This window comes from Molossus molossus, unplaced genomic scaffold, assembly GCF_014108415.1.
Source record: "Molossus molossus isolate mMolMol1 unplaced genomic scaffold, mMolMol1.p scaffold_m16_p_4, whole genome shotgun sequence".
NCBI classification, from domain to species: Eukaryota; Metazoa; Chordata; class Mammalia; order Chiroptera; family Molossidae; genus Molossus; species Molossus molossus.
In genome coordinates, this window is record NW_023425377.1 from 73,553,097 (window position 1) to 73,571,172 (window position 18,076).

Genomic DNA, 18,076 nt, shown 5'->3' on the forward strand with positions numbered 1-18,076 from the left:
GCTGTGTAGTCATCACCTGGAGCAAGATAGAGAACATTAGTAGCATCCCTCACACCACTGAGCTGCCTTAGATAGTGGAAAAGAAAGGGCTTTCTGAGGATAGAGACATTGAAGGTAAGACCTGGATAACAAAATGGACCTGGCTGATGGAAGGGCATTATGAGCAGAGGAAAGAGCTGGTACAAGGTACCTGAGGTGGGACTGAGGTTAGAACATTCCAGCAAAGGGAGACCAGTGTGACTGGATAGAGTGAGTGGGGAGGCAAGGGCAGGGAGGTGACAGGGGCAGGTGATGCAGTGTCTTGGCTGCAGGTAGGACTTTGGCTTTTGCCCAGGTAAGGTGGGAGCCATGGAAGGTTTTGAGCAAAGGAGGGATGGGACCTGACTTAGTGCTCACAGGCACCCTCTGGCCACTATGGGGAGGACAGACTGAAGGGGTCCAGGGTAGGAGTTGGGAAATTAGGGAGGAGGTGACTGCACTGGTCCAGGTGAGCGGTGACAGGGCTGGGCCTGGGTGGGCCATGGAGGTGAGGAATGGTCAGATTCTGTGTACATTTTGGCTGAGATGCCACAGGAGGTCTGAAAGGCCAAGAGCAGGTTTTCATTTGCCAGCAGTATTCCTGGTCTGCAAAAGCCTGGGCTTTGAGGCCTCCCAGGCACAGGTACCTGGATGGCAGAGGTGGGTGTGTATCTCACCTCGGTTGTTGAGAACAGACTCTATGTTCTTGAGTTTCCCTGACTGTTGAAGAAAATTGCTTTTTAGGAAGCCACATCCAGATACAGTTGCAGATATGGGGACCCACCTTCCACCACCTTGCCAACACTGTTTGTTATTCTTTAACAAAGCTTTACCAATTTGCTAAGCTGAATAATAATAAAAAAAAGTATTTCATCATTGTTTTAATTTGCATTACTTGGAGGTTAATAGGATAACGTCTCTTTTTTCATATACTTGCATTTTTTTTTTTTATCCTCACCCGAGGACTTTTTTCCCCTATTTTTGTTCAGATAGAGTGGGAGGGAGAGAGTGGAAGAGAGAGAGAGAAACATCGACGTGAATGACCCCAACCAGGACCAGGGACGAATCACAACCAAGATATGTGTCCTTGGCTGGAATCAAACCCACGACTCATTGGTCCATGGGCCGATGCTATAACTGCTGAGCCAAACTGGCCAGGGCTCTTTTTTTTAAATCCTTACCTGAAAATATGTTTTTCACTGCTTTTTTTCAGAGAGAGAAATGGGGAGAGAGAGAAACGTCGATGTGAGAGAGAAACATTGATTGGTTGCCTCCCATATGCGCCCCACTGGGGATCGAACCTGGGGCCTAGGTATGTGCCTTAACTGGGAATTGAACTAGCAACCTTTTGGTGTATGGACGACACTCCAACCAAGACACCTGGTCAGGACCATACTTGTATTTCTTCTTTGTGGTTCCTTTGTGGGGCTTCTAAAGATAAATCGCAAATAGGAAGAACTTCTCTACTGTTAGTTCCTCAAAGTATTTATTCAGCAAACAAACTAGTATTTTTCAGTTTCCACCAATTCATCTTTCCCACATCCCCCTCTTGTTGGTTACTTATCAACAAGCCTTCATGAGTGTCACAGAATATGCTTTGAAAACACACTTTTTGGGATTCTTTTAGGGAGGGCCTCCATGTTTCCTCCCCTAGATTGTCAACAAAATCGAAAAGGGGCAGGAAGGTGACTTTTTTTTAAATTCATCAGTGTCCACTTTTTAAAAATTTAATTTATTGATTTTGAAAGAAAGGAAGAGGGAGGGAGGGAGGGGGAGAGAGAGAGATATCACTTTGTTGTTCCACCTATTCACGAATTCCTTATATGCCCCAACAGGGGATCAAACCCACAACATTTGTGCATCGGGACGATGCTCTAACCATGAAGCCACCCAGCCAGGGCAGGAAAATGACATTTGAGATGAGGCTCAGAGGAAAAAGGTTTTCCAGGTGAGGCATTATAGGAAGAGGGCCATGCACGTGCAATGCCCGGAAGTCTGCAGTATAAATTTCAGTGTGGCTGAGGTTTACAGTGATATGGCTGGAGAGATGATCAGGGCCCCGTATGCACTCAGGAATTACAATACAGTCGGCCCTCGTTTATCACAGTTAATCAGTTCCAGACTCTACTGCGATAAATGAATTTCTGCAAAGTAGAATTCTTTCTTTATACATCGAATATTTTCGCAGTTAGAGCATAAAAAACCTGTTTACAACCTTCTAAATACATTTTTTAACATTATTAGAGCCCTTTAGACATGAAATAACACCTTTAGTCACCATTATATTCATATTACCCAATATATTAGAGAAAATAAGATATAGTAAATGTTACAAATATATTATTATTGTACATTTAATTACACACACACATTCTTACACACAACTAACCTATGAAAATAGTGCAACTTGTCTGATGATGAAGTGATGAAGAGATGTACTGCACAGCAAAGAAGGGCAAGGTTGCTTCTGATGCACAGCGATGTAGAAGCGTGTATGAGAGAAACAAACTTGCATGAGGCTGGACAATCGGTGGCCAGGATAGGAAGAGGATAGGATAGTCAATCAGTGAACAGCATGCTCTGATTGGCTTGGTTTCACCACATCCAATTTTTTGGAAAAAAGTTATTGCTCACACACAAGGAGTGGTCGAGCGATTGCACCTGGTGTTGAAGGATTTGCGGGGGTGCTCGAATACATAGGCCTACAGTCCATACGTACAGTAATTTTAATTTTAATTGTAATACAGAAGTGTATCATTGACTCAATCGAGCGCATGCTGTATAATTTTCACTGTCTCAATCAACTTTTTAATGAATATATTTGAAAAAACCGCGAAAGAAGCCGCGAATATCAAAGCATGAAGTGGCGAGGGACGACTAGTTTAGAAGTCTCTGGTCATGTGCACACAGTCTGGTGGGGAATGAGGGTGGATGGTGGAGAATCAGGGAGGAGTTGACCACACTGGTCCAGACCAGTGATGGTGGTGGTGGTGATTAAGGTGGTAGTCAAGGATGGAGGTGAGTTTGATGGATTGAGTCACTTAGAAAGGAGAATGGGCTGAGCTGGGGGACTGACTAAATGGTGGAGCCTGAGGGAAAGGGATGACAGCTGACTTGGATAGCTGGGGGCCAATGGGGCCACCTGTGAGGTAGAGACACAGCAGCAGAATCAGGTTTGTGTGGAACGTGATGAGTTGGGCTCTGGCCACCTTGTAAGTATTAATGCTTCAGAAGATATGAATGACCTTGTTGCAGTAGAAATCTTTGAGACTATGATATAAACTAAAACCTAACTATTCTGTTGAATTAAACATTGACAAGGAATCTAGAAATGATTCTTAAAATGTATAAACATGTGTCCAGGACTTCACCAGCTTGAAGAAACTCACACGTTCATCTTCTTATCCCTTGTCCCTAGGGGTAACAGTGCTTTAGGATGTGGTATGTTTGGGGTGTATCTTAATGGACCTTTCTCTAAATGTTAATATGGCAGTGACATGATCCAGAGCAAATATCTGGGATCCTGTGTGTACCCAAAATGGCATCTTTCTGGACATTTCATTATACATTTTGTTTGTCTATCCTTAACAATGCTCTAAAGATATTCCATGTTAGTTCAATTAGACTTGTGTTATTGGAAAAATTGTTTCAGGATGTTCCAGCTACTTAAGACATCACCAAACAGCCTAGTGTCTTAAAACAACAATCAGTTTATTCCTTCTCATGGTTTCTATGTGTCAGGAATGTGGGAAGGGTTCAATTAGGTGGGTACACACAGTGGAGAAAGAGAGCTAGAGCACCTGGAGGTTGGCCAGCCATTTCTTCTTTCTCCTCATGTGATCTCCCAGCATGGGCTTGTCTGGGCTCCCTCACAACATGGTGGCCTCCAGGCAACTGGGCTGTTTCAAGGCAGCTAAAGGCTTCAAGAGGGAATGTTCCAACAAGCAAGGTGGAAAACATGGTGCTTTGTATGACTCAGCAGTCACATAGTGTCACTTCCACTGTTCTCCATTGATTACCAGTAAGTTCAAACGTAAGGGAAGAGTTTGGGAATGCAGATTGGTACAGCCACTGTGGAAAACAGTATGGAGTTACCTCAAAAAAATTAAAAATTGAACTGTTTTATAAATGAGCAATTCCACTTCTGGGAATTTATCTGAAGAAACCTGAAACACAAATTTGAAAGAATATATGCACCCCTATGTTCACTGCAGCATTATTTATAATAGCCAAGATTTGGAAGGAGTCCAAGTGCCCATCAGTAGACGAATGGATTAAAAAAGCTGTGGTATGACTGGCTGGTGTGGCTCAGTGGTTGAGCATCGACCCATGCACCAAGAGGTCGCTGGTTCAATTCCAGGTCAGGGCACATGCCCAGGTTGTGGACCAAATCCCATTGTGGGGCATGCAGGAGGCGCCCAATCAATGTTCTCTCTCATTGGTGTTTCTATCTCTTTCCCTCTCCCTTCTTCTCTCTCTAAAATCAATAAAGAAAAAAACATAAAAAAATAAATAAAAACCTATGGTACATAGCTTACACAATGGAATATTACTTGTCTGTAAAAAACAAGGAAATCTTACCTTTTTGTGACAGCATGGAGGTACCTGGAAGTATTAGGCTAAGTAAAATAAGCCAGCCAGAGAAAGACAAATACCATATAATTTCACTTATATGTGGAAGCTAATGAGAAAAATAAACTAACAAAATAGAAACAGACTCATAGATACAGAGAACAGATTGACAGCTGTCAGAGAGGAAGGGGGTTTGGGGACCGGGTGCAAAAGGTGAGGGGATTAAGCAAAGAAAAAAGCCTCATAGACACAGGCAACAGAATGATGATTACCAGAGGGAAAGGGAGGGGCAGGTAGAAGAAGGTAAAGGGAGGATAAATTGTGATGGAAGGAGACTTGATTTGGGGTGGTAAACACAATATACAGATAATGTATTATAGAATCGTAGACTTGAAACCTATATAATTTTATTAACCAATTCACCACAATAAATTCAATTAAAAAATTAGACTCTCTCTTTATAATTTGTTTTTAATCCTCACTCTAAGATATTTTTTTCATTGATTTTTTTTATAGTGGAGGGAGAAAGGGATGGGGAGGGGTGGAGAATGACAGAGAGAGAAATATTGATGTGAGAGGGATACACTGATTGGTTACCTTCCATTGTGGGGCCAGGAATCGAACCTGCAACCCAGGTACATGCCCTTGACTGGGAATTGAACCCATGATCTTTCAGGGCGCAGGCCAATGCTCTAACCACTGAGTCACACTGGCAAGGCTAGACTCTCTGTTTTTTTTTTCCCCCCTTTAAAAAAAACAATGCTCCTAGACTTCCGGTCAAGATGGCGGCGTAGGTAAACGCGATAGCGCGTCCTCCCACAACCACATCAAAGTTACAACTAAACTACAGAACAACCTTCATTCAAAACCACCTGAAATCAAGCTGAATGGAAGTCCTACAACTATGGAATTAAAGCAGCAGTCACATCCAGACTGGTAGGAGGGGCAGAGGCGGATGGGCTGGTCCCACACCCACGTGTGGCGGATAAAAATCAGGAGGACACCTCGGCTGGGAAGGTCCTCCCTGAGGACTGAGGGGTCCCCGTCCCACACCAGGTGCCCCGCTCAGGGTTCCAGTGCCAGGAAGAAAAGTCCCCATAACTTCTGGCTGGAAAAACCAGCGGGAACTGAGGCTCAGGGGGGCTGACACGGCTGGAGCCCCAGGCAGCTCCTTAAAGGCTCCACGCACAGACTTGTCGGACTCACTCCCTCTAAGCTTGGAGGGGAGGCAGCTCGAGGGGTACCAGAGACATACAGGGAAGAACTGAGCTGTTTGGCATTGGAGTGAGGGCTGGAGAGGGTGCTTTCTCCAGGACAAACGTGCTGTCAGAGGCCTTTGTTCCTTTGGTGAGCCCTTCCCTGGGGCGGCAGACAGCCACCATGTCTGGGACTCCAGCAACCTGGCTCACACTGGTAGCCCCGCCCTGGTGATTCCCTGAGGCCCCGCCCCACCCAACTTTCAGGCCCACCCAAACTGTTGCCACTTGCTTAACCATAGGATTGGCCTGTCTTGGATCCTGCTTCAGGTTTTCCTAAATTCTTTCAAACAAGCAGCATCTGGTCTCAGACAGCCCCATACCTCTCGTTAAGTAATACACAGAAACAATCACAGGAAAGCAGCCAAAATGAGGAGACAAAGAAACAGGTCCCAAATGAAAGAACAGAACAAAACTCTAAGAAAAGAACTAAGCGAAATGGAGATAAGCAACCTAACAGATGCTGAGTTCAAAATACTGCCTATAAGGATGCTCAATGAACTTAGTGAGGGCCTCAAGAACATCAAAAAGGGCCAGTCAGAAATAAAGGAGGCATTAACTGAAATAAAGAATAATTTACAGATTCAATAGTAGAGTACGTAAATCCAAGAAGCAAACCATTGATTTGGAATATAATGAAGCAAAAAACACCCAATCAGAACAGCAAAAAGAAAAAAGAATCCAAAAAAATGAGGATAGTGTAAGGAGCCTCCGAGACAACTTTGAGCGTGCCAACATTCGCATCTTGGGGGTGCCAGAAGGAGAAGAGAGAGAACAAGAAATTGAAAACCTGTTGAAACAATAATGGCAGAAAACTTTTCTAACTTAGTGAAGGAAACAGACATACAAGTCCAGGAAGCACAGGCAGTCCCAAACAAGGTGAACTCCAGCAGGCCCACACCAAGACACATCATCATCAAAATGCAAAAGGTTCATGACAAAGAGAGAATCTTAAAAGCATCAAGAGAAAAGCAGTTAGTTACCTACAAGAGAGTTCCCATAAGGCTGTCAGCTGATTTCTCAAAAGAAACTTTGCAGGCCAGAAGGGAGTGGCAAGAAATATTCAGAGTGATGAAAAGCAAGAACCTACAACCAAGATTACTCTATTCCGCAAAGCTGTCATTTAGAATCGATGGCCATATAAAGACTTTCCCAGACAAGAAAAAGTTAAAGGAGTTCATCACCACCAAACTGTTATTATATGAAATGATGAAGGGTCTTTTAGAAGAAAAAGATAAAATATGTGAACAGACAAAATGGCAATGAATACATATCTACTGACGATAGAATCTACAAACAAAATGAACAGGCAGAACAGAAACATTCTCATAGATACAGAGAACATTTTGTTAGTTGCCAGATGGGAGGGGAGTTGGGGGAATGGGTGAAAAAGGTGAAGGGATTAAGAAGTACAAATTCATTGCTAAACTGGCAAACCTCAAAGGGAAAGGGGTTGGGGGTGGGTGAAGAAATAAACCAAAGAACTTATATGCATAAGCAATGGATACAGACAATAGTGGGAAAAGGGGGGAGGGGGGCCGGAGTGGGGAGGAGGGGGTCAATGGGGGACAAATGAGGAACATCTGTAATACGTTCAACAATAAAGATTAAAAAACAAAAAACCAATGCTTTTTATTGTGAGATAATTGTAGATTAACATGTAATTGTAAGAAATTGTGTCGGGGGCTCAATTCTCAGTAAGGGGCACGCAGGAGGCGGCTGATCGAAGTTTCTCTCTTGTATCAATGTTTCTATCTCTCTCTAAAAAAATCAATATAAACATGTATTTTTAAAAAGTTACATTTAAGTCTTTTACCCATTTTGAGTTTATTCTTGTGTATGGTGTAAGTTGGTGGTCTAGTTTCAATTTTTTGCATGTACGTGTCTAATTTTCCCAATCTTATTTATTGAAGAGTTGTCTTTATTCCATTGTATGCTCTTGCCTCCTTTGTCAAATATTAATTGAGCATAATGTCTTGGGTTGGTCAATTTCTGGGTTCTCTGTTCTGTTCCATTGATCTATATGCCTGTTTTTGAGCCAGGACAATGGCTTTGTAGGATAACCTGCTATCCAGAATTGTGATTCCTCCAACTTTGTTCCTCTTTTCCAAGATTGTTGTGGCTATTAGGGGTCTTTTTTGTTCCTTATAGACTTTTGGAGTATTTGTTCTAGTTCTGTAAAATATGCTGGTGGCTTTTTACTAGGGATTGCATTGAATATATAGATTGCTTTGGGCAGAATGGACATTTTAATGATGTTGATTCTTCCAATCCATGAGGTCCACATTTTCATATCTTCCTCTATTTCTTTTTTTAATGTTCTATAGTTTTCTGAGAGATCTGTTACTGCCTTGGTTAAGTTTATTTCCAGGTATCTTAATTTTTGTTGTTGCAATGGTAAATGGGATTTTTTTTTTTTTTTAGTTTCTCTGAGTGTTCATTATTGATGTATAAAAATACCATAGGTTTCTTGATGTTAATTTTGTATCCTGCTACATTGCTGAATTCATTAAATCTAGAAGTTTTTTGGTGAAGTCTTTTGGGTTTTCTATATACAATATCATGTCATCTGGAAATAATAACAGTTTCACTTCCTCCTTTCCAATTTGGGTGCCTTTTATTTTTTCTTGTCTGATTGCTGTGGTTAAGACTTCTAGTACCATGTTGAAAAAGAGTGGTGAAAGCAGACATCCTTGTGTGGTTCCGGTTCTGAAGGAAAATGCTTTTAGTTTTTGCTCATTGAGTATTATACAGGCTGTCGGTTTGTCATATATGGCCTTTATTATATTGAGATATGATCCTTCTGTTCCCACTTTGCTGTTTTTTTTATCAAAAATGGGTGCTGGGCCCAGCTGGTGTGACTCAGTGGTTGAAGTCGCCGGTTCGATTCTGTCAGGGCACATGCCCAGGTTCTGGGCCAAATCCCCAGTGGGTGGCATGCAGGAGGTGGCCAAATAGATGTTCTCTCTCCTCAATATTTTCATCTCTCTCTCTCTCCCTTCCTCTCTCTGAACAATGAAGAAAAAAAAATGGATGCTGGATTTTGTCAAATGCTTTTTCAGTGTCTATTGATATGATCACATAATTTTTTATCCTCACCCAAGGATATTTTTCGTTCAGATTGGGAGGGAGGAAGAGAAACATTGATGCGAAAGAAACACATCAAGTGGCTGCCTCCTGTACGACCCAACCAGGGCCGGGAACAAACTGCAACCGAGGTACGTGCCCTTGGCGGGAACCGAACCCAGTCTCTCTCGACTGTAGACTGACGCTTTAACCGCTGAGCCAAACTGGGGCTGATCATATGATCGTATGATTTTTATCTTTCATTTCATTTATGTGGTGCATCATTTTTATTTGTTTGAGAATATTGTACCAGCCTTGCATCTCTGGGATAAATCCCACTTGGTTGTGATGTGTAATCTTTAAAATATACTGGATTCGATTTGTTAATGTTTTGTTGAGGATATTGGTATCTATGTTCATCAGGGATATTGGCCTGTAATTTTCTTTCTTTGTAGTATCTTTATCTGGCTTTGGGATTAGGATTATGCTGGCCTCACAAAATGAGGTTGGAATTCTTCCTTCCTCTTGAATTTTTTTGGAATAGATGTTAGTGCTTCTTTAAATGTTTGGTAAAACTTCCCTGTGAAGCCATCCAGACCAGGGCCTTTTGCTGGTTTATTGAAAACTGCTTCAATTTTCCTTAGTTGTTATCTGTCTGTTCAGGTTGTCTCATTCTTCCTGGTTGAGTTTTGAAATAATTCTAGTTTTGTACAATTCTCGGGATTTTCCCATTTCACCTAGGTTGTCCAATTTGTTGACATATCATTGTTCATAGTATTTCCTTACAATCCTTTGTATTTTCTGTGGTGTCCGTTGTTACTTCACCTCTTTCGTTTTTTTAAAATTTTAATTATTTAGGTTCTCTGTTTCTTGGTGAGTCTGGCTACAGGTTGATCGATTGTTTATCTTTTCAAAGAACCAGCTCTTGGTTTCATTAATCTTTTTTTTTTTTTACTATGTAATTTATATCCACTCTGATCTTTATTATTTCCTTCCTTCTACTAAGTCTGGCCTTTTTAAATTTTTTTTATCCTCACCCGAGGACATTTTTGCTCAGACAGAATGGGAGGGAAAGAAAGGAAGAGAGAGACAGAGTAACATGGATGTGAAAGGAACACATCGAGTGGCTGCCTCCCGCACAACCAGAGCTGGGGACAAATTGCAACCGAGGTACATGCCCTTAGCAGGAACCAATCCTGGGTCTCTCAGGACTGTGGGCTGATGCTCTAACCGCTGAGCCAAACTGGCCAGGGCTAACTCTGACTTTTTTTTGTTCTTTGTAATTCCTTAAGTTGTAGGGTTGGATAGCTTATTAGAAATTTGTTTTTGTTTGGTGAGGTAGGCTTGTAATGCTATGAACTTCCCTCTCAGGACTGCTTTCTCTGTGTCCCATAGATTTCGTGTTGTTGTGTATTCATTTTCATTAGTTTCCAGGAAGCTTTTTATTTCTTCTGTGGTCTCATTGGTAATCCATTCATTGTTTAGTAACATGCTATTTAGCCTCTATGTGTTTGAATGTTTTTGAGCGTTTTTATTGTAACTGATTTCTAGTTTCATGCCCTTGTGATCTGAGATGTTTGATATTTCAATCTTGAATTTGAGGACTTAGTTTGTGTACTAACACAATGTCCCGTGTACACTTGAAAAGAATGTATATTCTACAGCTCTGGGGTGAAATGTTCTGTAAATAGCAATTAAATTAATCTGATCTAGTGCATCATTTAGGGTCTCTGTTTCCTTGTTAATTTTTTGTCTAGATAGAAGATCTATTCAGTGATGTCTGCGGGGTGTTAAAGTCTCCTACTATGGCTGTATTGCTATCAATCTCTCCCTTTAAGCTTATCAAGTTTTTTAATATACTTAAGTGCCCCTGTTAAACTCTATTTCTTTCTTCTTTTTTTCTTAATCCTCACCCAAGGACATTTTTTCATTTTTTTGTTCAGATAGAGCGGGAGAAAGAGAGAGAGGGAGAAACAGTGACGTGAAAGGTACACATCAAGTGGCTGCCAATCAGGGCCAGGGACAAACTGCAACTGAAGTACATGCCCTTAGCGGGAACTGAACCCGGATCTCTCTGGACCGCAGTCTGATGCTCTAACCGCTGAGCCAAACCAGTCAGGGCTAAACTCTATTTCTAGATGAGGGGACTTGCAAGGTTCTAGAACTGTGTGTAGGATGGGAGATGTGGCAGTCTGTCCCATATGAAGTCCCAGTCTTCCTGACCACCACTTCCCAGTCCCCGCTGGGTCAGGCACTCCATGGGCTCCTGTCTTGCCCTGACATGACATTCCAGTCTTAAGCCATTCCATGGAAATCCCCACCCATGACTTACTATCTACCCTCCCTCCCTGGACACAGAGACTTGCACCCCATTGCTCAGCCTACCACCTTTTCAATGGGACCATTTCAATCTGCCAAACCCCAGGCTCTTCCTCCAGACCCAGAGCAAGCAGGTCCCTGCCACCGAGGACTTTTGTGGCCCACAAGCCTGAGCTCAAATCTGTGTGGTGTTGGCAAGTACCTCAACCTCTGAGCCCTGCTTGTATCAACTGTGAAAAAGGAATGAAGCTCCCCACCCCTCAGGGTTAGTGGGAGAAATGGGGGAGGACGGTACTGACCAGCAAGGCAGATATGGAGGGGAAGGGCCATCCTGATAAATGGGTGCTGAGAGCAAAGGCTGGTGTGTGTGTGTGTGTGTGGGGGGGGCAGTAAGCAGCTATCATAGGAGCAGCAGGAGTCAAGACTGGTAGAGGCTCCTGGTTTATGGCCACATGAGATTGGTTCTAGGATCTCAGGCCAAGGTTGATGAGCAAGAGCCAAGCCAGGGAACCTAGAGCTGTGACCTCTCATTCCTACCGGAGCCCACGTGTCCATGGGCTTTGCACACATGAATGGTCAGCCAAACTAACTCTTCCTGTTGATACCCTTCATTTTTCTCAAAATATTGATTTTCCTTTTTATTGTCACAGAAAATACAGAAATGCCTGAAGGAGAAACCTTCCTGAGCATTTTTTAGTTTTTTGTCTCCCCGTGGGCTAAGAGGTAGAGCTCCCCAAGGTCACAGAGCCTGGAATTGGCAGGGCCAGGATTCAAACTCCCAACCACCTGGCATGGGAGGAAGGCAAGACAGGTTTAGAACCACCTTTTCCAAACTAGCCATCTCAGGCAAATGCTTCCCTTCTCTGTGCCACAGTTTTCACATCTGAAAACTGGAGATAAGGAAGTGGGTAGTGAGCAACAGACTGAATCTTTAGCTGGACACACAGGCAATCATGGAAACGCTGCATTTCTCAGCTTCCTATGCAGCTAGGTGTGACCATTTGACTACGTTGTAGCCACTAACACATAAGAGTGCTGTGTCTGTTTCCAGAGAGGGCCTCTAAAGGTGTGTGTGTGTGTGGGGGGGGGGGGTCTCCTCATTGATGGCTGAAAATGTGACATGGATAGATGGAGCCCCAGCAGCCACCCTGGGCCATGAGATGATCTTGGACATAAGGTGGTACCTACTGAAGCAACAAAGACAGGAGCTGTTCTCCAACACTTTGAGGCACCAATTCCAGAGTCTGACATAAGAGAAATATGAACTTGTGTCTAACTTAAGTCAATACTATTTTGGATTTTGCTGCCATTCACCAACAAACTATATCATCATATATTTCTCATTTTCAAGTGCTAAGTGTACTCTTTTTCCCCCTCAAGGGACTCATTGTATAAATTGGCCTCATCCTGAATACCATGAAATCAAGGGTTTGGTGAACCGATTTTCTGTAAAAATTAAAATATATTCAAAGTCAAAGCTATTTTTAAAAATGTGGACTTCCAAAATGACAGAGGATCTGGGCAAATCTCATCTGTAACATCATGAATGAAACTAGACACAGTTGTCAAAAACATCAGGATTCTGGAGATTTATCAAAGGCATTTAACAAATTAAGCATTTATTGAAGAAAACCGAATGAATAGCAGAATAGTAGGACATTGGTTTTTGTTTTTGCCTGGGTTTGTCCCTCCCACTTCCCTGCCTGGGCCGCCCAGATCCTTCCCATTGCCATAAAAATCACTCCTGGAGGGTTGACTTGATTTGGAACCGAGTGGGAAAACCTCAGGCCCCTGGGGATAGTGGAACTAGCAGGGATCTCAGAATAAAATCAACGGGCAAGGCCAAGATATCCTAACTAGCTTGAGGTGGGGATCCTGGTTGCAACAGATTGATAAAATCAGACAACAAGAGGTCCAGGGAATGAGACAGACTCGGTCTCACACATCCTGAAGGACTATATGCATGATTGGGAGAGCTGGAGAGAGCCCCATCAATCCACAAATCTATGCAACCTGCTCAAAGGGAGGTCGAATGCATCTGCTGAGAAAACACAAGAGGCACGGACAGGGAGCAAAGGTAGGTCTGACTTGCAAAATGCCTGAGCCCAGGACACTAGACGGGGCCTCACTGACTCCAGTGTTTGAGCACCACCTCTGAGCCATTACTGGCTGACCCAAAAGTTAGGCTGACCCAGTGTAACTCCTAGAAGAAGCCAGATTAAAATTAAGGAATTAAAAACAAAAACAAAAATGCTGAGCATAGTCCTCAGCTGCTGTACACTGAGAGAGAGACGGAGACTGCAGTTAGTTCAGCAATGACTAAGCAAGCAAACAAACAAACCAAAACCAAAATACTACAACTCTCTGTAGGAGTATTTGGAATTCAGAGTTATTACAATTTACTATTTTAAAAATGTCCACTTTGGCCCTGGCTGGGTAACTCATTTGGGTAGAGAATCATCCCAATATATTAAGGCTGCAGGTTCGATCTCTGACCAGGGCACATATAAGAATCAACCAATGAGTGCAACAAATCAATGTTTTTCTCTCTTAAAAAACAAAACAACAACAAAAATCAATAAATAAAAATTTAAAATAAAATGTCCACTTTTGAACAAAAGAACTTTAAGACATGCAAAGAAACAGGAAAGGGTGACCTACACTTAAGAAAAAAGCAGTGAATAGAACCTTCCTGAGGGAGGTCCAGATGTTGGGCTTGAAAGCAGCCATTATGTTAAAAAAAACTAAAGGAAACCATGTTTGAAGTAAAGGCAAGTATGACAATGATTCGGGAAAACACAGTCTTCTGAACTTGGAAGCCCTGCCTATTTGCTGGGCTCCCATATGCCCTGGTCTTCGTGCATCACATGCTGACAGTTCTGTATGGCACCTGCCTGTTTATGTGACCAGCTCCCTAAGTGACAGGGCAGTTTGAACAAATGATGGGAATGACAGTGGCACCCAGTAGGGCCAAGAGTCTGAGCTTGTCATTAAATGGTGTGAGGCCAGGGCCTCAGTATCCACCCCTGTGAAAGAGGCTACCTGGGGTCTGGGGACAGGAGGACACGAGGCTCCACATAGACTGCCAGGACTTTGCACCACCCATGCACCAGGAGCTGGGAATGAGTCCACCAGAAGGCAAAGTTATGAGTTTTGTTGTTGGTTTAATTTATTACTGTTTGACATCCAGTGACACTGACATACCCCCGCCGGGCCTGCAGACCCCGGGCCCCAGCGAGTGTGACCTGTCCAATAAAATACAGTACAAGGAGTGGACGGCTACACACATGCATCCACGGCTTAAACTACAGTGATTCCAAACTGTGGCCGCAACAGTACTGCCAGGAAAGGAAAAGAAAAACAGGTGTCATATGTTCCCCAATTCATAATTCTTTTTTTGTAATTTTAAACAGTTAATGCTGTTAACAAACGCTACTGATGCCAGGACAGGACCAGACACAAACAGTCCTACATCTTCTCTGCCGTATAAATATGGAAGATTTTTGTTTATACAGTTTTATCCCACATCTGAAACTACATCTGCTGCTACCCGTTACTGCTAAGAGCTATACCACCTCGGCTCTGGGATGAGGGGCTTGGGGTTGAGACTCTGGAATGTCGGGTTCAGTCTTCCTCGCTGCCACTTCCTGAGCGGTCCTGGAGTGGGGACAGGAGGAGAGAGCATGAGTCATTGGCACCCTCAAGGGGACCCTGAGACTGAAACACCAGTGCAGGCAATGGAACTGGTTTTCCTGGGTGTGTGTGAGCAACACAGGCACTGTAAGGCTGGAGGTGGAGCGACCTTTGGCCTCAGCCCCTTCTGCCACACCATACCCCAACATCATTTTTCTCCTGAGGACTGGCCCCTGTACCCATATGGACCTTTCCCAGGGATCTGGGAGGCTCCCAGGCCCTCTATGCTCTGTCCCACTGCCGCCTGCCCCGTCCCTGTGCCCCTGGATCTTGAGGTTCAAAACCACCTTGGCTGTTCCAAACCACGACAGATCTTTGCTCTTTTGTTTAAACATTTTAAGCAGCTTGGCAAGGGTCATAAAATGCCCTGCTGGATCTGGACTGGGCAGATGGGGCACTGTTATAACCCAAACCTCCGCTCCAGAAGCATGGGCACTCCTCTCCGTGTTCACGTCATCAATGACACCCTCATAAGGTCACGTATGTCTTTGGTCAGATTAATTCCAAGGTACTTAGTTCTGTTGTTATTGCAAAAGGCTACAGAAAAAGAGCTACACCAAAATGGCTTATTGAGCTTGGCTAGGAGCCTGGCCCTATGATCCAGTCCTCCTACCTGCTTTGTAGAAGTACAAACTGAGTCTCAGAGTGAAGAGAACTGCCTAGGTTCCACAGCAGGGAAGAAGGGCCAGGGGTCCAGACTGGAGGCAGAGCTTATTTAAACCTAGCAAGTGGGTCCGCTTCCACACCCCTCACCCCCAAACTGCCAACTGTGGGCTTGACAAGCCTGTAGCTTCTCCCTGGTGTGTGGGGACCAGAGCCTGTGACAGGGTACATGCATCAGCCCTATTCCCAGTGTTTGCTCTGTGTTGTTTTGTAGTTATGGAGCCAGGATTTTTTTTTTTTAAACCCAGTAGCATTGTTAGGAAATCCTCCTAGGCTGGCCAGAACAAAGCCAAGAGCTGAGACCAAGGCACATGTTGTGTGTCACATGGGGAGAGGACACTGTGACAGCTGTGACCAGACAGCAAGGCACTGTGCTTGGGGAAGGCAGATGATGAGGGGACAGGGACTGAATGGGGTAATCACTAATCCCAGTGTCCTCTGCTTGGCCCAAGCTCAACAAAGACCCGGTCCCACCTGGGCCATGACAGGACAACCCTAGGGTCCTGGCAGGTAGCTGTGCAGACTGTCATGGCAGGAACAGAATGGGACACCCACCCTGCCCCTAGATGCTCACTGGTGCATCTGGTTTTAGAGTCACATGGACTTGAGTTTGAGTTACATGCCATAAAATGCTGAGCCTCAGTTTCTCCATCTGTGGAGTGGGGATGTGAGAGCATCTACCCTCAAAGGAACCATGGTATAAGGGTCCAGGACCTGGCATGGGGATGAACTTCCAAAGACCCAACTGCCACAAGACCTCTTGCCTATCCCAGGGCCCTGGGGCCTTACCTCTTCCTGCTCCTCCTCACTGTCATCATCGCTCACCACTGGTTTGGCCCGGGACCCACGGCTTGGCCGCCGCCGGCCCCCCTTCAGCCGATCCTGTGCCTTCTCCTTCCGGCCCAGCTTGATCTTCACTTTGACTGAGCGGGCTGCAGTAGGGACCAGAAAGGGGGGAAAAAAGAGGACATGAGCTCGGAAGAACATGGCGCTTTCTGAGATGGGGGTACCTGGGAGCTGGTGGGCTGTGAATGGACGGGGCATGAGTCCTCTGGCTCTCTTGGGTGGGCATGAACCCCGAGATCTTGACCATCCTGGGAAGCCACAACCACCCACCCAAGTACCCTGGGACTCACACTCGGACTCCGAGCCTTCCTCCTCGCCTTCCTCCTCTTCCTCACTCTCCTCGCCTTCACTGTCATCCTCTTTCTCTATTTTCTGCCGTACGCTGGTGAAAACGGACTGCAGGACGATGGAGTCTTCATAGATCTGGGCAGAAACACACAGGGATCAAGTGGGTTGGGGCCCCAAGTGGGGGCTGCCCGCCCATCCCAACCTAACCCAGCCACAGCTCTGGCCAGAGCAGCCCATATGGGGCAGAGGGACATCTCAACTATCCTTTCCTAATCGGTGCCCAAGAGAACACCAGGATTATGAAATGGTTCCAGACAAAAGGTCAGGTGTGTTAGTTTAGAAACAGTTGAAGGTTCCTCCCCTAGAATCACAGCAAGCACTTTTAAAGGCTCTGAGAAGGTATGTAGTAACCAGAAATGCACACCCTTTGTTTAAGCCAGCATTTCCCCCAAATTTATTACTGTAAAACCTCTTTTCCAGTAGGCACCTATCCCAAACACTCAGGAAAACTTTGCTACATTGAGAGTGTGTGTGTGTGTGTGTGTGTGAATTTTATTATGGGAAAGGATACATCCATAGGATTCCTTTCAAGAGTTTCCTAATGAATTAAAAATAAAATTCCAAGATAAACACAAATTGTTCACAGGGCCATCCTGGATCGAAGGGACTGAGTCTACTTTCTTTATTTCACTTGTCTTTAATTTCTGTCCTTTTTAAAAATTCTCATCCGAGGACATTTTTGCATTCATACAGCCGGGTGGGGGACACACACCTATGTGAGAGAGACACACTGAGTGGTTGCCCCCCCACACGACCCCAACCAGGGCCAGGAACAAACTGCAACTGAGGTACGTGCCCTTAGCGGGAACCGAACCTGGAGCTCTCTGGAGCAGGCTGACCCTCTAACCGCTGAGCCAAACCAGCCAGGGCTGTCCTGTTTTTCAGTAATGAACATATATTACTTTTGTAATTAGTATAATATTCCAAGTTGTTGGGAACTATTTTTAAGCCAGCCAATTCAAAATAAAGTAAGGGGTATGTTGGTTTAGGGTCCAGCGGTGAAGGTGACAAAGGCCGGGAATGGGTTTCTCCTCACCAGGGAGCCTTCCAGGTTGAAGGTCTGCGCGTTCTGGCACAGCAGCATGACGTCCTTCTCCAAGTCGTTGAGGCTGCGGTACTTGTGGTTGCGGATGCGTTCCTGTGGGGGGCCAGAGAAGCAGCCTTACCCTGGGACTCCATCTCATGCCTGGGGACCCTAGGGCTGGAAGTCTGTACAGAGACTCCTCTGTACAGACTCAGAAGCCCAGACCCACTGAATAGAAGAGCCACATGATTAAGGCCTGAGTTGTGGGTAA

At 44.5% G+C, this 18,076-nt stretch overlaps 1 protein-coding gene across 5 annotated transcripts in view; it reads right to left on the minus strand.

The window, feature by feature from the left end:
* Positions 1–14,060: 14,060 nt before the first annotated feature.
* Positions 14,061–18,076, minus strand: part of SMARCA4 (SWI/SNF related, matrix associated, actin dependent regulator of chromatin, subfamily a, member 4) — an 88,725-nt gene continuing 84,709 nt past the window's right edge. For 3 of the 5 annotated variants that reach the window (XM_036242090.1, XM_036242092.1, XM_036242091.1), the window contains 4 exons: positions 17,818–17,919; positions 16,724–16,856; positions 16,377–16,519; positions 14,619–14,888 (listed from right to left, as the gene is read on the minus strand). In XM_036242090.1, coding sequence (XP_036097983.1) covers positions 14,856–14,888; positions 16,377–16,519; positions 16,724–16,856; positions 17,818–17,919 — 411 coding nt within the window. In that variant the 3' untranslated portion in view covers positions 14,619–14,855. Of the gene's footprint in view, positions 14,889–16,376; positions 16,520–16,723; positions 16,857–17,817; positions 17,920–18,076 lie in introns of all 5 variants that reach the window. The other 2 variants (XM_036242088.1, XM_036242089.1) reach the window with 1 other exon arrangement.